This window comes from Gopherus flavomarginatus, chromosome 5 (genome assembly GCF_025201925.1).
Source record: "Gopherus flavomarginatus isolate rGopFla2 chromosome 5, rGopFla2.mat.asm, whole genome shotgun sequence".
Taxonomy (NCBI): Eukaryota; Metazoa; Chordata; order Testudines; family Testudinidae; genus Gopherus; species Gopherus flavomarginatus.
Window position 1 is genome coordinate 126,368,068 of NC_066621.1, and position 26,236 is coordinate 126,394,303.

The following is a 26,236-nucleotide window of genomic DNA, read 5'->3' on the forward strand; positions in this document are numbered from 1 at the left end:
CAACCTACAAAGCACCCTCCGACACTGTTTAGCCCTTGCTAGAGAAAACCTAAAGGATGCTCAGGAAGAGCAAAAGGCCTGGTATGACAGACATGCCAGAGAACGTTCCTTCAAGGTAGGAGACCAGGTTATGGTCTTGAAGGCGCAACAGGCCCATAAGATGGAAGCATCATGGGAAGGGCCATTCACGGTCCAAGAGCGCCTGGGAACTGTGAACTACCTCATAGCATTTCCCAATTCCTCACTAAAGCCCAGAGTGTACCATGTTAATTCCCTCAAGCCTTTCTATTCCAGAGACTTACAGGTTTGTCAGTTTACAGTCCAGGGAGATGATCCTGAGTGGCCTGACGGTGTCTACTACGACGGGAAAAAAGACGGTGGCGTGGAAGAGGTGAACCTCTCAACCACCCTGGAACGTCTGCAGCGGCGACAAATCAAGGAGCTGTGCACTAGCTTCGCCCCATTGTTCTCAGCCACCCCAGGACGGACTGAATGGGCATACCACTCCATTGACACAGGTAATGCTCACCCCATTAGAACCCCACCCTACCGGGTGTCTCCTCATGCCCAAGCTGCTATAGAACGGGAGATCCAGAACATGCTACAGATGGGTATAATCCGCTCATCTACCAGTGCATGGGCATCTCCAGTGGTTCTGGTACCCAAACCAGATGGGGAAATACGCTTTTGCGTGGACTACTGTAAGCTAAATGTGGTAACTCATCCGGACAACTATCCAATGCCACACACTGATGAGCTATTGGAGACGTTGGGACGTGCCCAGTTCATCTCTACAATAGACTTAACCAAGGGGTACTGGCAAGTACCGCTAGATGAACCTGCCAAGGAAAGGTCAGCATTCGTCACCCATGCGGGGGTGTATGAATTCAATGTCCTTCCTTTCGGCCTTCGAAATGCACCCGCCACCTTCCAGAGGCTGGTAGATGGTCTACTAGCAGGACTGGGAGAATATGCAGTTGCCTACCTCGATGATGTGGCCATTTTTTCGGACTCCTGGCCCGAACACCTACTACACCTGGAAAAGGTCTTTGAGCACATCAGGCAGGCCGGACTAACTGTTAAGGCCAAAAAGTGTCAAATAGGCCAAAACAGAGTGACTTACCTGGGGCACCAGGTGGGTCGAGGAACCATAAACCCCCTACAGGCCAAGGTGGATGCTATCCAAAAGTGGCCTGTCCCAAGGTCAAAGAAACAGGTCCAATCCTTCTTAGGCTTGGCCGGGTACTACAGGCGATTTGTACCACACTACAGCCAAATCGCTGCCCACTGACCGACCTGACCAAAAAGACCCAGCCAAATGCAGTTAAGTGGACTGATGAGTGTCAAAAGGCCTTTACCCAGCTTAAGGAGACGCTTATGTCTGACCCTGTACTCAGGGCCCCGGATTTTGACAAGCCATTCCTAGTAACCACGGATGCATCTGAGCGTGGTATAGGAGCAGTTCTCATGCAGGAAGCAACAGATCACAACTTCCATCCTGTCGTGTTTCTCAGCAAGAAACTGTCTGAGAGGGAAAGTCACTGGTCAGTCAGTGAAAAGGAATGCTACGCCATTGTGTACGCCCTGGAAAAGCTACGCCCATATGTTTGGGGACGGCGGTTCCAGCTACAAACTGACCATGCTGCACTAAAGTGGCTTCATACTGCCAAGGGGAAAAACAAGAAACTTCTTCGTTGGAGTTTAGCTCTCCAAGATTTTGATTTTGAAATTCAGCACATCTCAGGAGCTTCTAACAAAGTAGCTGATGCACTCTCCTATGAGAGTTTCCCAGAATCCAGTAGTTAAAAAGTGTTCTTAAAATGTAGTAGTCTGTTAGTTATATACTTAGTGGTATATGTAAAAGTGCATGTGTTGTATTAATCTGTTTATTTTAAAGTTCTAGGAGGAAATCGCCGCCAGTGAGCTTCCCCACTGTCTGCAATTTGGGGGGCGTGTCATAAACAGATAGCTAAGGGTTAACGTCTCTTTCACCTGGAAAGAAGTATCTGAAACACCTGACCAGAGGACCAATCAGGAAACAGGATTTTTTCAACTCTGGGTGGAGGTTTTTTGTGTGTGAGTCCTTTGTTCTGGGTCTTCTGTCTGACTCTCTCTCAGCTATGAGGGGATTTCTATTTCCTGATTTCTAATCTTCTGTTTCCAAGTTGTGAGTACAGAGATCATAAAAACAATAGGGGTTATTGTTTTTTCTTTTGTATTTACATGTCTATAGTTGCTGGAGTGCTTTGAATTGTATTCTTTTTGAATAAGGCTGTTTATTCATATTTCTTTTAAGCAATTGACCCTGTATTTGTCACCTTAATACAGAGAGACCATTTTTATGTATTTTTTCTTTCTTTTTATATAAAGCTTTCTTTTAAGACCTGTTGGAGTTTTTCTTTAGTGGGGAACTCCAGGGAATTGAGTCTGTGCTCACCAGGGAATTGGTGGGAGGAAGAAGTCAGGGGGAAATCTGTGTGCGTTAAATTTACTAGCCTGACTTTGCATTCCCTCTGGGTGAAGAGGGAAGTAATTCTGTTTTCCAGGACTGGGAACGGGGAGGGTGGAGTCCCTCTGTTTAGATTCACGGAGCTTGCTTCTGTGTCTCTCTCCAGGAACACCTGGAGGGGGGAAGGGAAAAGGTTTATTTCCCTTTGTTGTGAGACTCCAGGGATTTGGGTCTTGGGGTCCCCAGGGAAGGTTTTTCGGGGGACCAAAGTGCCCTAAAACACTCTAATTTTTTGGGTGGTGGAAGCTTTACCAGGTCCAAGCTGGTAATTAAGCTTGGAGGTTTTAATGCTAACCCCCATATTTTGGACGCTAAGGTCCAAATCTGGGACTAGGTTATGATAGGTACATTGTGATATTGTAAAGAAAATGAATAGCAAGGTTATAGACCAACTTGTACAGCTAAGGGTAGTTGTGCTGGTTCTAATTTAGAAATGCACTGCCACAAGCTGAGCCAACCCAGAGAGATCCAGACAGCATGCAACATCAATGAAAGATTCCTTTTTTGCCCTTGCATGAACATAGCCATTTCCAAAATCTTAGCAAGAAATAGAATATTGCACATGGCCCTGGAAATTTCTGTGAAGGGCTGGAAAAGTTATACCTCTTCTTTGTTAGCTGTAATGGGGCTTTTACTACCAGCTGAAATAAGTCATTCAGGTTTCTTCAGATTGTATTTTCAGGACCTTTTCTTTTGCCGCACAATTCCCTAGTGACAGCCAACAAAGCAGTAAAAACAGCAGCAGAGCTATGCTCTGAGAGGAAAGCTGAGACTTGGTTGGGCTAGATTTCCAAAGGTTAAACAGTGACCTTTGGACATCAAAAAGAAGTTGTGCTCCAGACTAGACTTCTTGATATAGATTGTGTTTGTGCAGAAACTGGTGGGGCTGCTGCATATTTTCACCTTCATTTTCCTTTAACCTGCAGTCTTTGATTCTTTAGCTGGTTGCATTGGAATCATTGTCCAGCATTCTCCAGTCCCCTCTGGGAATTTGATGCTGAAATCTTTGGCATTTATATCTGTATTTGCTATGGATTTCTCCTAGCTTTCAGTACTAAAAATATTCCATTGTTGCATTCTTACTAGAGATGGAGCCACACCACAACATGCAAATTTGAATCCAGTTCCAAACTTTTCAAAGTCCTTGATTCTCAGATTTATGGTTTGGTTTGAGCAAAACACCAATTATTATTGATAAGATGTCAAATGACTGCTCTCTCAGGTCCTATTCATGTAACAGACTCCATGCTTAAAGTGATTTTTATTTGGTGTGGTGGGCAGAGTATGTTGGGAGTGTACACACAAGTTATTTAGCATTGGTTAAAGGTTTTGAGTCAACAGCCATGGAGACTGAGGTCCCTATCCACAGAACAGACACATCACAGGCAGCATCACATCATGTTTCCCACCTATAGGCAGGCCAAAATACTTCTACCTAACTTTAGAGAATCATCTCTCTAGTGAGACTTTAGTTCAGTTCATGGCACTGCTGTGAAGTCTGCCAATCAGGGGATTGTGATGGGTGTTTTTGCATTGTGACACCTAGCTAGTAGGATGGTTCTGTGCCTTAATTTAGGGGGCAGCAGATTATTGTATTTTCACTGATCACTTTTCTTTTTTCTGTTATATTTGCATCCTCTCTTGTTTTGTCTCCTTCGTGGGTGGTTTCTGATCATGTGCTCCAAACTGACAGCCTAAATTATCTTGACACAGAACAAGATTTTCCCCAGGATATAAATTATGTTTTCAAATGTAACAGTGATCTGGATATACATCCTGGAACATAGCTATGGCATTTCAGCACATACTGTTTGAAATTCAAACCATTGCTATGGTAATATTACCAAACTGGAGGGCAATAAAAAAGGAAGAATGATCCTTGGTATTGCTCTAGAGACAGTTAAACTTCCAGGCACCGATGACCATTTGGAAAGTGAATTCTTTCCCACTACTCTGGAGTTTCCGTTCCAGCACCTCCTTTTTCAAACTACACAAAGAATAGCAAAGAAACCCCAGCAGTTCTGTAAACTGTTAATCATGCTTCCAAATCCTGTTTGTCTCCTACTTCCACAGCAGGGATAATTGCTTTGAGCGCCTTTTCAGTGCAGTCTGCTGAGACTTAAAGCTTTGTGATTAACAGTTACGTTTATCAGGGAGTATGCAGGTAGGTAAAGGCCCATGTGTTAGCCTGAACAATTACTTACCCCTAGAACAAGAGGTGCCAATGATTTCAGGCCTCTGTATTCGTTTGCCAGATTGAGAGTTGTACCAAAAAGATACCTTGAAGCTGATATTCATAGAATCATAGAACTGGAAGGGACTTGAGAGATTATCTCGTCCAGTCCCCTGTACTCAAGGCAGGATTAAGTATTATCTAGCCATCCCTGACAGGTGCTTGCCTAACCTACTCTTAAAAATCTCCAATGATGGAGATTCCACAACCTCCCTAGGCAATTTATTCCAGTGCTTAACCACTCTGGCAGTTAGAAAGTTTTTCCTAATGTCCAACCCAAACCATCCTTGCTACAATTTAAGCCCATTGCTTCTTGTCCTATCCTTAGAGGTTAAGAAGAACAATTTTTCTCCCTCCTCCTTGTAACAACTTTTTATGTACTTGAAAACGGTTATTGTATCCCCCCTCAGTCTTCTCTTCTCCAGAGCAAACAAACTCAATTTTTTCAATCTTCCCCCATAGGTCGTGTTTTCTAGACCTTTAATCATTTTTGTTGCTCTTCTCTGGACTTTCTCCAATTTGTCCACATCTTCTTCTTGCCCTTCTTCCACTGGAGTCAGTAACCATTTTGTTCCCTTTTTTAATGGAAGCTTCACGTTCAGGCTCTATCTGGACCTGTGATTCATCACCACTGCTGATTCCTATTCATTTGTGCACGGGCAAATCCATGGTGTTGCATAGGTTGCTGCGCACTCCAGTCTTGTACACTCTGGGATTTGAAGCATGCCATGTATCACTCTGGGTTAAAACTGGAGGTGGACAGCATTGGGCAACAGCACTGAGCCTCAGCATTTAGGCTTGGACCTACATTCATGGAAAGAGGCACGTAGTGGGGAATACCAGGTGAGAAGCGGACAGAGTCAAATACCAAGGGCTAAAGCTTGATGTACCTGACCCGATACAAGTGTCAGTAGAAGAAACCCACTGCTTGAGAATTTAATTCCCTAACCTCTGTTGCTTCTCTGGCCTTCAAACCCCATTTTAGAGCACTGAATTGGGGGACAAGAGAGGGGAAGGAGTAAGATCAGCTACACCTACTTGTAAAACATTCCTACCTATAACCTGTTGAATGCAGAAAAACTTATTCTACACTTGAATCCAGCTTCTGATCTAGGATCCTTGATCTAGCTGGCATCTTTGTAACCAGCAGGTGCCTGGTAAACTCATCACTATTTATTTATTTATTTCTGAGTACACATCCAAAAGGTACTTAGATATTACAGTGTCAGGCATTTTATGAAAGGCTAGAATTAGGGAAAGACCTAAGGGTAACAGAGTATGGGGAATATTTATTACAAGGGATTTTTAGGCTGGGACTGCTATAGTATATTCACAAGCAGGAGGCACTGCAATGCAAACTGCTTCCCAAATGAGAAAAATATTTATTATAGTTTACTATAATCCAGGGGAGAATAGGACCTGTGATAAATGAAAACCCTTTGTATTAATGGATTCTTCATTCAGATTTGTGGGGATTCTATTTTTAAGAGTCATAAAATATCAGGGCATAGAAGTTAAATGATGGCAATGTGACTCTGGTGAGGAGAGTTATTGGAGATATGCACCTTTAGTCATTTTATATACTGAAGAAGAAATTCAACAAAATAAAGATGAGAAGGGCGTCTTAGAGGTTGGAGAAGCAAAGAACATAATTCATTCTGACATCCATGGTAGATAATGCTTTGCAGTTCCCAATCACCTTGTTCAATGCTTACATTTTATGGGGATAGATGGTATAGGAATACCATAGATGGTTAGGTAGGCAAATAGAATTTCAATGAATTCTGAGAGTCGGTTATTGATCTGGCTCAAATATTTAACACCATTATAAAGACACTATATGGTGCTGAAACTTGGAGTTTAGCTAATAAAGTCTTAATAAATTTCCAAGTATCCATAAATAGCTACCTTAGACAAATCCTCAATATCAAATAGCCTGAAAAAAAATCACGAATGAAGAATTCTGGAGGAAGACAAACAGAAACCAACAGGACAGTAAATTAAAATGGAGATGGCTAGGACATACATGGAAGAAAGACCCAAATGACATAACAAGACAGTTGTTGAACTGGAATCCCCAGGGCAAGAGGCGACAAGGTAGACCCAGAATAACATGGAAACATTCAATAGAAGCAGAATTGAAAGCTACCAAAATGACATAGGAAGAAGTTCATTCTGCAAAGGAGACCAGCAAAGATGGAAGGCAGTGGTGATCACCCTCTGTTCCACATGGAATAGAGAGGTATAAGACAAAGAGAGATTGGATTCAGAATTCCCTCTAGCACAAAATTCCCATGCGCAACAAGAATTTTCCTTTTCTTTTTACACTTTTTCCCCAGTACAGGAAAGGACTGATGTGCTGCCAAAAGTGAAACAATAATTGTAGTGCTACTCTCTGCTTGATGCTGACAAGAGCTTGGCAGAACAGACATTCTCTCTCCTCTGAGTCCCACTGTTTTCTTCTTTCTACCAGCTATTGGACTGACCTTTCAACCACCACCAAGCTCATCACATCCTGGGCTCTCTATAGAGAAAGAGATGGATTCTCTTCAAGGGCTGTCTTTGAAGTTGCCATAGGTTACTGCTGCCTTTCTCATGCCTCAATGGCCCACCAGATATTGCTGATAAAGTCAGCAGCGTCAGAGAATCTTTAGGAACTGGTATGATCTGTATTTAACCAGTAGTGTTAATATTAATCCTTGATATACATTTCAATTTACAACTGACCTGTTGGATTAAATAATGATGTCAAAGATTAACTGGAAGAGGAAAACTTTTTAATACAGTGGCCCACAGACAGCTGAGCCAAGCAGTAGACAATAAACTAACTAACTTCAAGCAAGCAACTGATTTGCTTCGCTAAAGACAAAGCTGTGAAGGACACACAATGCTAAAGTTAATTTCTCCAAAAACAAATAAGCTTTAAGCCCCATCCCTAACCTCATTAAATAGTAAATTTGTGAAGATAAAATTGCAGAATCAGCACCCAGGAGTCCCTGGGTTTGGGTCCAAACATATCAACATGACTTTACAGCTATCAATTAATTTTCTTGATAACTAGGTAGATTAGGTGCATTTTATTTTCCCCACTTCACAAATGGAGGAAAGTGAGGCAAAGAGGTTAAGTGACTTGTCCAAGGGCATGTCATGAGTCAGCAGAACCAGAAATAGAATCCAGGAGCCACATTCGGCCCTAGTGTAAGTGGATGCAATATCACTCAATGTAGTGGAGTTGCACAACCATACACAAGGGGATTAATTGCCCACAGGAACCCAGGTTGCCAGTGTCCTGCCCTAACCACCATTTCACAAGGAGCAACAAAGGAAGTAATGTTCAAAAGCAAGAATAAAACCTGTATCTATCCTTCCACCACCATCATTAAAACACTAACATGGAACATAGCACCCGATGCTGCCTGGAAGGTATTACAGCTAGAGAGCATCAACCAAATGTTCCTGCCTGCCATCTACTCTGGATTCTCCCTTAGAAAAGCCAGTTGTCCCACTCCTGCAATTGATGGACACAGGGAAAAGCCGAACCTTCTTTAATGTGTCCAGGTGGCCATGGCTTTGTAATGAGCTTGCCACTAGAAAAGCAATTAGAAGAGCTGTTATGAGATTGCAGTGAAAGTTTTGTTAATAAGGGCGAACCAGGGAGCCAGGTGTGGGATGAGATAAAGAGGAGTGAAGGATATATAAAGTCCATGGAGATTAATTATTTCCTATATAATGGATAAATTATAGATGAACTGAAGCAGAATGTACGTGGAATTGATAACGGGTTTGGGGGAAAGGTGCGGGGGCATAACAGGTGAGAGATTTTGAAAAGGGTTGAGAGTAGTTGGGTAATTATTTCTGACAATCAGGGCTGTTATAGAAAACTGAGGAGAAGGCAGAGGAGTTTTGAATGATTAAACAGTGTCTGCATGTTGCATTTAGCTTGTTGCCTAGAGTATAAGACAGGGAACTTGGAGTTAGGACTTCTGGAATCTATTCTTGTGTTTTCCATTGATTGATAGTGCATCCTTGAGCAAGTCACTTTGGCCTTGATTTTCAAAAATGAATGTCTAAAGTTAGGCTCCTACAGCCAGATTATTAACACTTATTTTGGTGTCTAAAGATACAGATAGATTCCTGGGGATTTGCTAAAACACACAGATACCTAACTCCCAATGGGTGCCTATCTGCATTTTTAGGCACCTAAATACCTTTACAAAAATCTGGCCCATAGGCACTTTTGAAAATGCTATCCTCCATCCCACTAAAAAGTAATGGGACTTAGGCCCCTAAATCACTGGGGCAGTTTTTGAAAATTTTACCCCTAAATCCATCTTGAAGCATCTAAATTGGTGGCTGATTTCTAAAAGTGTTATTCCAGATTTACAACAGCATAACTGAGATCAGAATATGACCCAGTAAACAGACTGGGAACTGTTTTAAAGGTTGACAGAGCTCAAGCTGTTTCTTTCTGAGAATCAGTGTTGCCTAATGGGCTGAGCACTAAACTGGGACTGAGGACACCCCAGCTCTGTTCCTGACTTGGCCACTAGCCTGCTGGGTGACCTTGGGTAAGTCACTTCCCTTCTGTGCCCCAGTTTCTCTACCTGTACAACGAGGACAATGGTCCTGATTTCACTGGTTAAACACTTTGAGATCTACTGCTAAAAGCACTAGATAAGAGCTAGGTATTATTATTTTATGTGTCAAAGTACATTAGGTCTCACTTTTGCAGAATGATGGAGGTTAACATATTAGCAATGGACCATTTTTATTAGTATTTGAGTATCTGTCCAGCTACAAACCATATGAAGGAACAGCTCTCTTACCACCTCACCGCAGCTCTCCTACCTGCACTACAGATCTCTCTGTTCTCCACTTGTACCTTTCTGTGAAACCTAAGTTGGAGTCAGTGGAAGTTTTGTCTTGGGATCAAGGGCAAAGTAAGATCTATAGTGTAGGTCAAAGAAGAAATTTTTACCCTGTGCACATGCCAGCCAACAAGTTAGAATAAGGGAACTACTTTCAAGAAATGAAGTGGTCCAGTGGGAACTGTAAAATCAAAAAGCCACAGAGCCTTCTTCATGGAAATGCAGAAAATCTCAGCATACAAAAGGTGACGTGTCATATTCTGCTTCTGCAATGAAATTTACCTTTCAAGAAACTACTGGAACTTTACTTCAATCCTGCTGGATTTATCTGGAAAACTGCCTGGCTTTGGCTATCAGAAGCTCAGCCACTAAGGTGACGAGTATGGGATGGATGGATTAACTGATAGAGTCAGTAACCGATCCAGTCTAGTCACTAATACTACTTTCAGAAATTTCACACCACTTGTCTATTACTGAACTAGATTAGCTAGTGCTAATAATTCAGAGAGGCACCTCTGCATCCATGACTGGGGAAGGAATAAGAAAGGTTTAAATAGAGGAAGTTTGTCATGCATCATGGCAATCATATATAAAAATCTGAGGTGGCTCAGACTTTGAACCTCAGATCTGAACCTCTGAATTTTGGATCCCATCTGGATTTTGAATTCTTAGATATTTTGGAAATGTTTGGATCCAGGGTTTTGATTTAGCCAATTTTCAAGACAAGGGAACATTTGCAAAACTTGGATCTGTATCTAGGTTTGGTTTTCAATCACCTCAGAGTTCAGGTGTGTTCAGATCTGAGGCTGAGGTTCAGGACCATCTTTAATTTGAATGAATTTCACATAACCTTCTAAGGCCTATTTCTGTTTAGTGCAGCTGACCTTGCTCATAGAATTGTACTGTAGATGTTCTAGGACAGATTTTTAAAGTGGTAGACAGTTAACACATGACCATACAGTCTGGTGAAACTGTGTTCAAAACCACTTCCACTTGGTGCGTGGTCTTATAAATCTGATCACTAACAAACTTCCTTCTGTCCATACAAGCTCTCTCCTCACAGTTTACTCTCTCTAAGCACGATACTCTGCTATATTGGAAGCAAAAAAAAGAAAACTTCAAAGAAGCAAATCCCCAATTGCTGCTATGGAGAGACAGAATCATAGAACCCAAATTAAAAGTATTTCATGTCAGTTTACCTCAAGGCGTTGTGTAATGATTCTCTCCAAGGGTTACATAGTCTTTTTGTTTTTTAATAGCAAGGTAACCTTGTGTCTGCCAGAAGTATTTGCTTCCCAGAGACTATGGTTTACATCCTCTCTACCTCAAAGGTTTCTACAATTGACTTAACAAGTTTATCAAGAAAAGAAATGTCATTCTCACCAGTGGGAGGGAATTCAAATTAAAACTATCACAGCACTCGCTACTTTGCTGGATTAAATAGATGGTATCTCTTTCTGATCCTGCTAATACGACTAGTTTTCAGAAATGAAAATGTTGAGATTGAATGCTGTGGTTTAACCTGTTCTTTTCAATAGTGGCTGATCCAACTTTTGTCAATGATTTTCTTTTGCTGAAATAAATGTTGATGGAAAGTGTCAGACTAATGGCTCAGGAGACTGAAGTCTCAATTTATGAATCTTATACTCTCCTGGAATAATATTGCACATTCAGGGCATTATGCCAGACTTTATACCTGCCCAGACACATCTTCACATCTGCCAACATCAGGGACAGCATACTGGATTAGAGAGATGGATCATTGTTCTGATTCACCCTGCTGTTGCAGTTCTTGAATTCACATAGATGATGTAACTTTTACTCACAGGAAAGTTCAGTGAGTAACACTGTTTTCAAAAGAAGATTGCAGAAAGTATTTGATCCTAAGATGATTTTTGAGTATGTGGTTTAATATACATTGATACTGGCCCAAAACATAAATGTAATCGAACTTCATGTAGACACAGATAAATGTTGATTTTTTCTATATTTCAGGATCTACTTGGGAAGTAGACATGCTAAGTTTCCCACTTATTTAAACACTAATTCAGTCCATCCTGGACTGTGAGTGTCAAGCATAGGGCACAGCTTCTACTACTTTGAAAAATAAACTCGAGAAAAGGACATCCAGCTTCAGACATTCAAGGATGCATTTAGGTGATTCCTAGTGAATGTATCAGTAAAGGTTAGAATTGAGATTTCCCCACTTTGTATTTGATTAACTCTGGGTCACTTTCTGATCTCATCGGTGTAAATCCACAGTGACACCTTGTCATGCCTAAGTTCTGACCTGGATCTGAATTTCTGTGTTTGAGAATGTTCCCATCTGTGTGCCTGGTTCAGCTCCTCCAAGAGAAAGAAAATGGATGCAAGTTTGGATCTGACAGAGGTCTAAGCAGTGAGTAATTCCTGCTTGCTGGGAAACAAGCAGGGTCTCTGGATCATGACATTATACTACTAGAGAAGTATATTCTCAAATAATATTACAAGTTTAAAGTGGAAGTTATGGAGAGAACAGGAAGAGAAGGAAACAAATGAGAGAATGAAAAAGAGCAAGTGGACGGGTAAAAAGGCAAATGTGGAAGGAAGAGGGGAAGTACTAAAAGGGGGAAAATAACAGTGGTTTTAAATGGCTTCATCCCTGCAATAGCTGCCTTCCTGTAGTAGTGTCTGCTCCAGCAATCACTTTTACCTCATTTTCTACTCTCGAGAGTACTAAAGAGTTATACTATAGAAAATGAGTTCAAAGTGGCCACAAATCTCTACTGACAGGGAAGCTGAGGCAGTGGGGGTAGGGAGAGTGGAGCAAGAACAGATCTGATGTACCCAGGAAGACAAAGAAGAAACAAGTTCACAGAAAGTGAAGTAAATGCTATCTGTTTAGAAAACAGTAGAAGAAAGGAGTTCATCTGGTTTTTAGTATGATTTTTTTCTTATTTGTCTACTAGGAGGTATTTTTCATGGGGTTATTCCAAAGTTCATGGATGTGCAGACAAGATGTTTGAGCAACCCTGTGTTAAACCTACTATTGTTTAGAGAATAATAGTGAATGCTACTTTCAAAGAACTTTAAGGCCAATGTTAGACTTCAAAAGGGAAGATCAAAAGGGCATATCAAAGTTGAAACCTTGAAGGACAAATAACAGATGTATTAGATCTGTTAAGTCCCTCCACTTCAGTCAGGAACAGTTTGCCTATACGTAATATGTCCCAGAGTTCAATCTGGGGCAGTGGACCACTGCACCTCTCCAAATGCAGTGCTATGCCATTCACCTGAGATCTGCGACTCTGCAGATGCCTGGGGGTCCACAGACTATGTCTAAAGTGTCCATGAAAGACTTAGACTGAAAACTGACTGAATAAAATTCAACTACGCAGACAGTAGATTTCCAAAGGGGTCCACATCTCCATTCAAAACATTTTAGAGGTCCACAAATGAAAAAGGATTGAGAAACCACTGCCTTAGAGGCATAACACAGCTCATGGATGTTAATGTTCTTTTACTGAATTTTAAGACTGAGAGTAGGTTTACTCCAATATACTCATCAGATCTTCTTTCAACTTTGATTCTAAACTGTCTTTAAAGATCTGAATTATATAACTATTTAGTTTGCCCTAAATTAACCTTATGATAATGGCAAGGGGTACATTCCGTAGAAGGCAAACGGTCGAATAATTTTCCTTCTACTTTTAGTAGCTCATAGTCTATGTGTGTATATAGGAAAAAACTGAAAGAAAATGGTTTGGTTTTAATGCTAAGGATTCTTAAATCACTGATGTTTATTGCAGAAGCAACCTTGGGCTGTGCACAGAATGCTTTATGAATGTACGAGTGTTTTTATTAAGCTTATGGCCACCTTGACTCAAAGTCAGTTTCTGAAGTGCCTAGAAAGCACTGTCAGATAAAAAGGATTATTGTTATTACCTTCATTACTAGAAATCATATTTATCCAGGATTCCCTCAGATGGGCTTGGGAGGTGATTACACAGGGTGCATTTTAATACTGGTTTGAAGCAGCAGCAGGTGACCCTGCTTAAGAATGCTAGTGACTACAGCATACACCCCAGTTGGGTGGTAGGCCTGGAAACAGCCCTTTTCCAGCAGACCACACCTCCTGAGGCTGCAGAAGAGGGCCGGCACCAGCCCAGCAAGCAGCTGCTTGGGGCGGCCAAGAGGAAGGGGTGGCACGTCCGGGTCTTCGGCGGCAATTTGGTGGCAGGTCCCTCAGTCCCTCTCGGAGGGAAGGACCAGCCGCTGAATTGCCACCGAAGACTGAAGTGGCGGCAGTAGAGCTGCAGATTACGGCCTTTTTTTTTTCTTTTTACTGCTTGGGGCTGCAAAAACCCTGGAGCCAGCCCTGCTGCAGAGAATGGCCTAGCAGCCAGGTGCCACCACTTAGTGCTCTCCAGCACTAAGGAGAGATCCTGCCTTGCTGCCTGTATAGGGGAGAAGAGGCTCCCTATATCCCTCTGCTCAGCAGTGCACCCATACAGCAGAGGGAAATTTAGCCCTTTTTTTTTTTTTAACCTTCAGTGACTTCCCTGTCAAACCCAAACTGAATGTGCTGTTAAAGATAATTAAGGCCCTTGAAGAGGAATCAACAAGTTTATACATTGCAAGCAAATGAATGGCTGTTTTGGTGACTATTTATACGTTCAGATGTAGTGCCAAAATTGCTCTTGAAATACCAGCTGAAGAGTGGCACGCATCCAACTCCTCTGCCGAAACGCTCTGTCAATAATGTAGGCGTTGTGCACATTCCATAAGAGCAGCTCTCTTCTTCCCTCCATCCCCAGCCTGTAGTATGAACTGTTCTTGAAATGATTTTGAGTGCAGTGCACATGGGCTGTTTAGTGTGTGAGGGAAATGTGGTGTTCTCAGGTTCTAATCTATGCTGAGATCTAAATGAGATTTTGTGAGGATGCCCAGGTCTTGTCAGACAACTGAACTGTGCTAGTGTGACTCCTCGGGAAGGAAGCCTCTTTTTACCTTTCCACATATATTCAGGATGTCAGAGGTGAACTGCCTGCCACATGGTATGGGGTGGCTGTTCATGGTAATGCTGCAATGAGCAACAGGATTGTTAAGAGAAGGAATTGGATGATAAGAACTCTGCACTGCAGGTAAATCTTGTCACCCTCCCCAGCAATCTACACAGCCACAAAACAACCGACATCCAGGTGAACCAGTGCAGTTCCACTGCACAGGGAATGGAAGCAGGATTCAGGGAAACCATGCACACTCCCACACACTGGAGCACAATTGTAGGGGGGGATCCTAGCACACACACACAATTGTAGGGGGGGATGCTGAGGGAGCCCTGAGGGGTGGAGCCAATGCATCCATGAATACACAGCTCCTCCATCCTTTCTCTTTGAAGAGGATGGTGAACAGAAGGAGCCGAGGGCTACTGTAGCCCTAGACTGCAGTAACAACTACAGTGTTGAGAGGATCACATCACCAACAGAGCTCAGCAGCGCACCACCCATTTACTCAAGGGGTGTACTGGGAGGAATACAAGCCCTAAGTTAGTTAAGCATTTGAGATCTACTGTTACTTTGCCATTAAGGAGGGGAAAAATATTTTAAGAGTTTCTAGGCTGAGCTAAATTTTCCCTCATCTCTGTTCTGCCCACTCTTTTGGCTACAGCTTCAGAATGCCTGGTAATATGAAATGTCAGTTTTGCTGTCAGGTGACTCCTCAGGCTAGTCTATCTAGATGTTATTGGGATGTTTGGGAACTATACAACTCCACTTAGAACACTGTACTCAGCTGTCCCATCTCAGCACCACACAGGTGTAGACAAATTTGAAGGACGTCAGACCAAAAGCAACAAAAATGATTAATCAGTTGAAATGATGAATTTGGGGAAAAATGTATGAAGATTAAATCTGTGTAGCTCTGCAATGCAAGGTTTTAGAAGGGTGCAAATACCAACGGGGGGGGATGGTTTGGGGAGAGAGAGAAACAAGGAGAAAAGGCATCAAATCAAGAATAGGAAAAGGTACTGTGGTTGGGTGTGAGAACAATACTTCAAAGGCAGTAGCAGCAATTCCATTCAGCTTTAAATCGCAAAGTAATTCTAAAAGATGGATACATATAATTATCATATTTACAGAGAGAGAAACTGAGATGCTGAAAGTTTAAGGATTCTGTCCAAGATCTATGGCAGAGCTGGGAATAAAGCCAAGGTTTCCAGATTCCCAAATCCATATCTTACCCACTGGTAAGATTTCTCCCTGGAAGAACCACACTGGAATTCTCCCAGGAATGATTTGAAGTAAATTCTATGCAATAGAAAATATGATTTAAATTTTCTAAAGTGACAAGCAATTTTGGGTCCCTTAATTTTTGAGTTCCCAACTTAAGACATCTTCAAGGGATCAAATTTTCAGAAAGTAGAAGCTCAGCAGTTTCTGAAAATCAGGCCTTTTCAAACTGTCTCTAGTCAGGCATGTAAAAATTGAGTCATGCAAAATCACAAGTCATTTTTCAAAATGGAGGCCAAAAGATATTCCTAAAGTGTGGACAGGGACTCTTTACAGGTAGTTTAATCGGAGAAATTACTCATACTCCAGTCTAATGCTCAATTACTTTAGTTCCAAAATCAGTATTTTTGCCTCGTATCTGTGGGAATGTTTTAGAAATGGAGGCTTATCAAAATAGTCAGCCTGGATAACCCTTCATCTACCCCATTCCCCCAGACAAGACTTACCTCCAGTTATGCCACATACCAAGGAACTACGATATGGTCACATCATTCCTGGAAGTCCTGCATCTAAAAGGGGAATCCTTGAAGTGAATCCACCATGTTAGCAAAGCAGCATTAGCCAGCGCTGTGATATCACTCCCAGGTGAAGTGTTTGATGTACTTCCATGGGAGATGTAATTCAACAGAATGAACCACATCAGGAATAGTAAGTTGGGGGTCACTGCACTTGGTCTGTTCAGCTTCAGAACATTTTGTATAATTAGAAATTGGTATTAAATGTATAAGTAGTAGCCAAATGTGATAAAAGCCATAGAGAAGGGGAGAACTATGGACCAGATCCTCAACTGGCTCCATCACAGCCAGGGGAGCTATGCTAATTTATAGCAACTATGGAACTGGCCCCATATGTTTTCTATTCTCTACATAGATACCTTTCAGCTACCTCTCTCCCTGAGTTCTATATAGTTCACCCCAGAAATCAAGCTTTCCAAATCTTTCTGTTTTCAGTACTGATGCAACTGAGGGTTATTCTGTAAACCAGGTCCCACAGAATCTGTATCACTTTGTCTTCATTTTCAATGCAGGAAATGCAGATCACACAAACAAGCTATGCAATTAAAGATATTTGTGCCCAACATGCAAAACTTTCTAAGATCCTCTGTAATGTTAATAGCACTTGAGATTAAACAAGTCAGGCCACACCAGCAAAGACTTTTAACCATGATCTTACTCGGAAAACTTTCTCCACTCTTGTGATACTTTTCCCAAAGATGGTTCCTAGTTGATCTCCAATTCCAGCCAGCAAGAAGCCAAAGAGTGGAATCCCAAAGATGGCATACAAAATGCAGAAAATTTTGCCTCCTTCAGTGCTTGGGGCGATGTTCCCATACCCTGGAGAGAAAAATTATCATCATAACTTCACAGTTCAGACATGGCCTCTTGTGCAGGTACCTATATGCCACACCCAGTCTGCAAATGGTTTCTGAGCAAGAAGAGGAAGGTTCCTTACATGCTCTCTACCACATTACACCCGTTGAACAGAAGTCAGTCAGTCCAGCCTTCTTAGTGGTACCCACTGGAAACCAGCATTAGTTATTCACATGTAACCCTCAGTTACTACTATTTCTCTCTGAATTCATCTTCCTAATTAAAGCTGTTGTTTGAGTAACTGGGCTACTTTTACTCAGCATGGCAGCTGCACAACACGCTACAGGAAACCTTTAGATTAGAGCCCTAGCCTATCTCTTCCATGCTGCTGCTGCATTTGAACTCTGTCAGTTGCATCCTGATGGGAGGATGACTCACCTGAATATTCTCATTCCCAGTTTTCAGCTCGGAATTACATAGGCTCTTTATCGCAGATTATAGGAATCGCCATTTCCAGTCCTTGCTGCTGTGCTAACATGAGGCTTCAAGGACTCCTTTTGTTCATTCTTCTTTTCAATTTAATAATAAAAAATCCTAAGTTTTATTTTTCATGATTTTTAATGGGCTCTCACAAGCAGCTCTTTGAGAATTCCCTCTGGAGATTATTTACATTTAAATAGCATTGTTAAAGTGGTAATAAAGACTCCTATATGTCTTCATGTTGCTCATTGTTAAGGTAACTCACAGAGCTGCCTCAACAGAGCACAAACGCAAATTAACACATAGTTACCTCTTCTGTGTTCAGTCTGAACACCTTTGAGTAAGTTTGGTTTGGGTTTCAGTTCTGGTTTCAAACCTCAAAACTCCGTCCAAATGTCTGAGATTCTTGCATAGACATAAGGTTTTCATTGTCAGTGTAGGAGTCCTTGAGGATACAGTTTTCTACAGAGAGCAACTCTCTTGTCAACTGCTGTAAAGTGCAGGAAGCCCCTTGCCCAAAGGTTCCCACAATCTTACTGCAGCCAGAGTGCAAGGGGGCTGTGCAAGGCTAATCCTGGCAGAAGTATTGGACTATCTAGAGAGGAGTGCCAGGAAAGCATAGGGAAGGACTTGTCCCCTTAGCCCTTGCAAGGTGCCAGGAGCATTGGGTGTGCAGAGAACACGCTGTGACGTTTCTAAAAGTGTAGCCAGGGCTGACGGTGAGTGCATTCCCCTAGAGGAGGAGGAACAATAATGCCTCTGTGCAAACAAGTGAAACACCTACAGCCACTGCAGTTTGCACAGACACCTCCTTTTTCCCAATTGTCCATGTGCCTCTATATAATGTATATGACTTCAGTGACCATTATGTCTCTATTTGGGAAGCAGGGTTACCATTAAAGAGAGGAAACAAGAATTATAACTGTAACACCCGCACCATTACAGTTAAGATTATTTTGGGGTCTCCATTAAAACTCTTTCATTATAGTGGTTTATTGCTTGACTACTCTGAAAATTAGCACACACCTACAAATGAGTCATTTAAAAATATAAAGGAAAAATCAGACTAGATTCAACATTCTAACAGATAAATCCTAGTGCTGATTTTAATAACCAAGACCCTAATTGATGCAATCAACAGAGCCTGATTCAGGAATGTATCCCTGTTCAGGAAGATCACTTGAGTACATGCTTGACTTTAAGCATGTACTTAAATCCTACTGAAGTCAACAGAGCCTAAATATATGCTTAAATGCTTTTCTAAATCAGGGCTATGAAATGTAATATGCCATTTATGAAGTTTCCAAATATGTTTTCATATAAAAATGAATCCATATGAGTAACACCACAGTTACTGACTTTCCACAGAAATATAAGCTACTGGTAAAGGCAAAGATCATCGATTCAGTGTCCTCAGAGGGAGTAGTACAGAGAAAGCTGACAAAATTCATTAGAGGGATAAAGATTTCATTCATAAATAGAGAGATTGAAAAGATTGGGGCTAGTTAAGAGGATACAAGTAAGAGAGAACCTGACAGATTAATACAGTGGCATAGATTATTAGTGGCATAGAAAAGGTAAATTTGGCACTCCTATTTAGCTTTTCACATAATTCAGGAACAAGAAGACATTCAGTGATATTTAAAAACAACTATTTAAAATCTGGTAAAAAAAAGTTATTTTTTCCACAATGCATAATTAACTTGAGGAACTCATTGCCACCAGGTATTATTGAGGCCAAAAGCTTAGATTTTAAGAAAGATTAGACATTTATATGGACACTGAGTATAATCCCGGTTAAAATAGCTAGGATTTGAAAAATTAATGAGGGATATAAACCCTCATGCTTCAGGGCATATAACAACCACTGATTGATGTGGTTAGGAAGAAATTACCCTTGTAGGAAAGTTATTCCATTAGTGACGACTGCAGAGTTTCTTGCAGCTTTATGTGAAGTATCTGGCTCTTGTGCTTGACCTTCAAAGACAGAATTGGCTTGCATAGCCATGGCCAAGTAGGCAACCACCTGTACTAATAGTATCAGGGTTACAGAACTGTGAAAATTTCTGTATTACTTGCTTTCCGGTTCAGTCTTGCTTTCTTGGACTCTCATTATATAAGTAATTCCTGATGTGCACCCCACAGCTTAGTGTCAGATACATCACATAATGATACAGTCAAAGCACCCCCAACAGTGCAGTTCTGCTGCTTTGCCTGTCTCTCTGAGATCTAATGAATCTTATTTTGTTCTCCACTTCTCAATGTCACCATCTCCCTTAAAATACAAATATACCTATGGTTGTGATGACTGTTCCAGCAAAGAAAAAGGCACTTCCAAGGTCCCAGTGACTGCTGTTGTTAGAAGAGTTTCCTATGGGACTGACTCCTGCGTTATCTGCATCAATGGCATGCTGCAAGGAAAGAGATAACAAGTCAGCCTGCAAAGTGCCTTCTCAGATATGGTACAGTTAGAGACAGGAACCCCAGCTCCATACACCAGTGGGGAAGCATGGATCTGAATTTTGTAATTGATGCTCTAAGTATAGTAGCATCCTCCATATAAATTGAACCTCCAAAGTATTCTACAGAGTTCAATAATAAATATCAAAGGGGAAAAAAAGTGAAGAGGCACAGACAAGTGAGGAAAAATGCAATGAGGCTTGAAATCAAATGCAGAATTGATACAGCAGAGATGCAGAAATGCTGTTCCAGAGGCAGAAGCTGCAGAGGAAAAGGCTCTCTAATGGTGGACGGGGATGAGATGGATGCTAAATGAGACAGTGAAGGTGGTAAATAGAAATAATGCTCATTGAGTCAACTGAATCTAGTCAGTCAGGGGTTTTAATTATCGGGCAATTAAATAAATTACATTAAGTTGTTAATATCAGATACTAAATAAAATACAGAATACCTAATTTGAAACAAACAAAAAGGACTCCTTCATAAAAATATATTGAAACAAATCTGTGACCACCTAGGACTTCCCAGTTGCCACTATAATACACACCATGGACCCCTGGGATTTCACAGTACTAGTGGTGATAGATCCTCCTGTCCTAATAGCACAGGTATCTGCCATCTGATATAATGATCCCATTCTGTAGATGGCAATGTTGCATATAAACACGAGCAGTATGGAGCTTTTCATGCATGGTCATTGGATCGTTCTCCATGCCATGCCAATAAAAAGTGTGCAAGTGGCCTGGCTGTAGGACTGGGATTGGATTATAATTGCAGTGGAGGTTAACACAGAAACCCCCTTCAGATTACTGTTGTCTCTGCATATTTATATATCAGTACAATTATGTGATTTCATGTAGCCTGAGGGGATACTCACAACTCTAGAGGGCATTTAGCATCTGGGGGTTACTGAGGTGTGAAGTCTGCTCATGTAGCAGGGAAATACCTGGACTGATACATTTAAACTATAACTCCAGTACTTCTTGTTTTTAACAAATCCAGTGACACCACCCAACTGAAACCTTCCTTCCCTCCCTGCCCCATTTGTACCTGTGTCTGACCCCACCTCTGCCCCACTGGCACCTCCGTTGGCAGATCCCACCTCTGCCTCTTGGCAGTCTCTCCCATTCTCTTTCTGGAATGGTTGTTCCATCTCTGAAGAGATCGCCACTGTTCACAACTCCTTCATCTCTCACACTCTGCATTGCCTGGGACACATAGTAACCTATATCCCCCTACTCTGTCAGTCTGTGCTTTCACACCACGATCTCTGCTTCTCAAATGCTCGCTATCATGAATCATCCCCAGCTGGATCATAGGGAGGGGATCAAGCTTTTCCTCTCCCCCTCCTGCCATTTTCACCTCCTTCCTCTTATCTCTTCCCATTTGTTCTCTTTGGAGCCCCATTAGACACTGTTCTCCTTTCCCACCCCATGTTGCTGTTATCTACTCTCACTATGACTCTCTCCAATCTCTTTCCCCTCTGATTTGCATCTCCCTCTAAATATAATCTTTGATATTTATTTTGGTGACTTCATCTTCCATGTTGGCAACCTGTCAGGCTTCTTGGCCTCCCACTTCAACTCCTTGTTCAGCCTTCTTCAACTCAAGGTCAACATTCTCACCAACTGATAATTTTGCCTTTATCTTCACTAAACATTGCCCCTTCTTTCATCTGTCCCCGTCTGAATTGCCACTTTCTAACCACCCTGCTTTCAACACTGCCCACTGCCATCAACCAGCTAGCCATTCCGTGGTTTGTGACCAACCATGCCCATGACTTTTCTGCTACTTTCGTCTAGCCTCATCTTCCTTCACCTCTCTGCTGCTTTTAACACTGTCAGCCATACCTATATGCTTGATATTTTGTCTGCAATGCCCCTCTGGAAGCCATGATGTAGGACAGCCCCGTAGGCTTAGTCTTTGACTCTTCACATGAGTGCATACCTCCAGCTATCATATCTCAGAACTGCACTTGTTTTCATCTTTAAAACCTGATTGACCTCTTTTGATTTATAAACAAGAAACTATCCATGTTCTTGGTGCACGAAACATACAACATTCTATACATAAGGGACACATAGGGTTTAAAAAAGGGGCACTTTTGATGATAAAGCTCTCCCAACCCACCAGGACTGAGAAATCTCAGATAGTTAAGGGTTAATGCCTCTTTTACCTGTAAAGGGTTAAGAAGCTCAGTAAACCGGGCTGACACCTGACCAGAGGACCAATAAGGGGACAAGATACTTTCAAATCTTGGTGGAGGGAAGTCTTTGTTTGTGCTCTTTGTTTTGGGTGTTGTTCGCTCTTGGGACTAAGAGGGACCAGATGTCAATCCAGGCTCTCCAAATCTTTCTAAACCAGTCTCTCATGTTTCAAAATTGTAAGTAACAGCCAGGCAAGGCGGATTTAGTTCTATTTTTGTTTTCTCAACTTGTAAATGTCCCTTTTTTGCTGAGAGGATTTTACCTCTGCTTGCTGTAACTTTGAACCTAAGGCTAGAGGGGTTTCTCTGGGCTATATGAATCTGAGCACCCTGTGAAGTATTTTTTCCATCCTGATTACAGAAATAATTTTTTTACCTTTCTTTCTTTAATTAAAAGCTTTCTTTTTAAGAACCTGATTGATTTTTCCTTGTTTTAAGATCCGAGAGGATTGGATCTGGACTCAACAGGGACTGGTGGGGGGAAAAGAAGGGGGTGGTTAATTTCTCCTTGTTTTAAGATCCAAGGGGTTTGGATCTGTGTTCACCAGGGAACTGGTGAAGTATCTCCAGGCTGCCCAAGGAGGGGAAGGTTTTGGCGGGGACAAGAAGTGATCCAGACACTAAAATTTCTGGATGGTGGCTGAGTTACCAGATCTAAGCTAGTAATTAAGCTTAGACGTGTCCATGCAGGTCCCCACATTTGTACGCTAAAGTTCAGAGTGGGGAAGGAACCTTGACGATAAGGGACACACAGGGTTTTAAAAAGGGGCACTTTTGATGATAAAGCTCTCCCAACCCACCAGGACTGAGAAATCTCTCCCCATCCCCTCAGTGAAAGCATATGCAGGCTTTGCAATATGCTGTGAAGATCTGCAGACTCAGGTTTCTCTGGAAGCAAGCTCCAGAGTCAAGAGCCCTTCACAGGGATGGCCTTACCATGAGGCAAACTGAGGCGGCTGCCTCAGGTGCCAGACTGTGGGAGGGCTTCACTAGGACCCAGAGTGTTGAAATTTGGGTCTGCTGCTGGTGTATAGGTATTCTTTCTGCTCTAGATGCACAGAGATGGTGGAGTGCTGTGCTGGAGGAAAGAGGGCACAAGAGATATAACAGCCAGGCAGGAGGAAAGGTGAGAGGGAATAACAGAAGGCAGCAGTAGCTGCAGGGAGAGAAAGGAGGAGGAGCCTCTTATTTACGTCTCTAGCACCCCTAGGAGCATGGACTGGTTAACACCAGCTTCTCAGGGAGCTTCCTGTTTCCTACGGCTTCCCTGAACCCACTTGAGGAGAACAGTATCAGAGGGGTAGCCGTGTTAGTCTGGATCTGTAAAAGCAGCAAAGAATCCTGTGGCACCTTATAGACTAACAGATGTTTTGGAGCATGAGCTTTCGTGGGTGAATACCCACTTCCTCAGATGCATGTAGTGGAAATTTCCAGGGGCAGGTGTATATATGCTAGCAAGCAAGCTAGAGATAACGAGGTCAGTTCAATCAGGGAGGATGAGGCCCTGTTCTAGCAGTTGAGGTGTGCAAACCAAGAGAGGAGAAACTGGTTCTATAGTTGGCAAGCCATTCACAGTCTTTGTTCAATCCTGAGCTGATGGTGTCAAATTTGCAGATGAACTGAAACTCAGCAGTTTCTCTTTGAAGTCTGGTCCTGAAGTTTTTTTGCTGCAGGATGGCCACCTTAAGGTCTGCTATAGTGTGGCCAGGGAGGTTGAAGTGCTCTCCTACAGGCTTTTGTATATTGCCATTCCTAATGTCTGATTTGTGTCCATTCATCCTTTTCCGTAGAGACTGTCCAGTTTGGTCGATGTACATAGCAGAGGGGCATTGCTGGCATATGATGGCGTATATTACATTGGTGGATGTGCAGGTGAATGAACCACTGATGGTGTGGCTGATCTGGTTAGGTCCTGTGATGGTGTCGCTGGTGTAAATATGTGGGCAGAGTAGGCATCGAGGTTTGTTGCATGGAGGTTTGTTGAGGAGAACAAGCAGTCAACTGAAGTAGATGGAGCCAGTTAGGCCCTTAAGACGCTGATATCTTTCCTCATTTAAGCCCTGCTACCAGCCTGCTTATATGTCCCCTTCAATTGAGTTTTGAAAGCCATTATAGCTGGCACAGAACAGCAGTCATGAGTGAAAGAAGAAAATGCCCCTCTAGGGCAGCATTCAGAAAAAGAAAGAAAGCAAAGGAAGCTTTTCTATCTAAGCAGGAAGGAGCTCTCCTGAGATACATAGACACAAATGTTCACGGTGAGCCTTCTGGCCCCAGTGAGGATGTGAGTGGTGAGGAGATGGCTGATGTAGAGTTGGACCTTGCAAAGGGAATTCAAATCAATAGTAAAAGGTTCTATAGCCATATAAATAAGAAGAAAGCAAAGAAAGAAGTGGGACCTCTAAACACTGAGGATGGAGTGGAGGTTAAGGATAATATAAGCATGGCCCAATATCTATACAAATACTTTGCCTCAATCTTTAATGAGGCTAATGAGAAGCTTAGGGATAATGGTAGGATGACAAATAGGAATGAGGATATGGAGGTAGATATTACCACATCCAAGGTAGAAGCCAAATTGGAACAGCTTAATGGGGCTAAATCGGGGGGCCCAGATAATCTTCATCCAAGAATATTAAAGCAACTGGCCCATTAGCAAGAATTTTTAATGAATCTGTAAACTCAGGGGTTGTACCATATGACTGGAGAACTGCTAACATAGTTCCTATATTTAAGAAAGGGGAAAAAAGTGATCTAGGCAACTACAGGCCTGTTAGTTTGACATCTGTAGTATGCAAGGTCTTGGAAAAAATTTTGAAGGAGAAAGTAGTTAAGGTCATTGAGGTCAATGGTAATTGGGACAAATTACAACATGGTTTACAAAAGGTAGATCGTGCCAAACCAACCTGATCTCCTTCTTTGAGAAGGTAACAGATTTTTTAGACAAAGGAAATGCAGTGGATCTAATTTACCTCCATTTCAGTAAGGCATTTGATATGGTTCCACATGGGAAATTATTAGCTAAATTGGAAAAGATGGGGATCAATATGAAAACTGAAAGGTGGATAAGGAACTGGTGAAAGGGGAGACTACAACAGGTTGTACTGAAAGGTGAACTGTCAGGCTGGAGGGAGATTACTAATGGAATTCCTCAGGGACTTCCTTGTACTGCATGGGCCACAGCAAGTGAAAAACTTCATGTTCCCTGAAGACAATGAAAATAGATGATGTCATCCAAAACATTACTGCAGTGAAATCCTCAATGGTGACAAGGTGGAGAGGCCATGGCTTATGTACTCAAAACCTCAGAATGCTGCATACTGTTTCTGTTGCAAACTCTTCCAGTCTAATGTTCCAGCCACACTGAGTTCTACAGGAACAAAGGACTGGAAAAATCTGGCTAGAAATCTGGCATGCCATGAGAAGGCAGCAAATCACTGGAGAGCATTCCATACGTGGAAAGAGCTTGAGATGAGACTAAGGTTAAAGGCCACCATAGATGATTAGCATCAACAGAAGATTGCATTAGAGTCTCTTTACTGGCAAAATGTTCTGAAAAGGCTCATTGCCATTGCGATAATGCTTGCTACCCAAAACCTAGCACTGCATGGCACTTCAGATCAAGTGTATGTGCCAAACAATGGAAACTTCCTTAAAATTGTGGAGCTGATGGCTGAGTTTGATGCTGTACTCCAGAAGCATCTAAGAAGAGTCACCATCCAAGAAATGTACACACACCACTACCTTGGAAAAACAATTCAAAATGAGATCATACAGTTACTGGCAGCTCCCAGATGTTGCTTCAAAATTTGCCATGGATTAGTTGATGCAGAGAAAAATACAGAGCTGCTTGGGGGTCGGGGGGAAAGCTCAGTGGTTTGAGCATTGGCCTTCTAAACCCGGC

General features: G+C 42.1%; 1 protein-coding gene across 1 annotated transcript in view; it reads right to left on the bottom strand.

Annotated features, from left to right (window-relative positions):
- KCNK10 (potassium two pore domain channel subfamily K member 10) overlaps positions 1–26,236 on the bottom strand; it is a 108,678-nt gene that overhangs the window by 23,601 nt on the left and 58,841 nt on the right. The window contains exons 3-4 of the mRNA XM_050953285.1: positions 19,963–20,080; positions 17,053–17,213 (exon numbers count right to left, since the gene is read on the bottom strand). Coding sequence (XP_050809242.1) covers positions 17,053–17,213; positions 19,963–20,080 — 279 coding nt within the window. The remainder of the gene's footprint in view (positions 1–17,052; positions 17,214–19,962; positions 20,081–26,236) is intronic.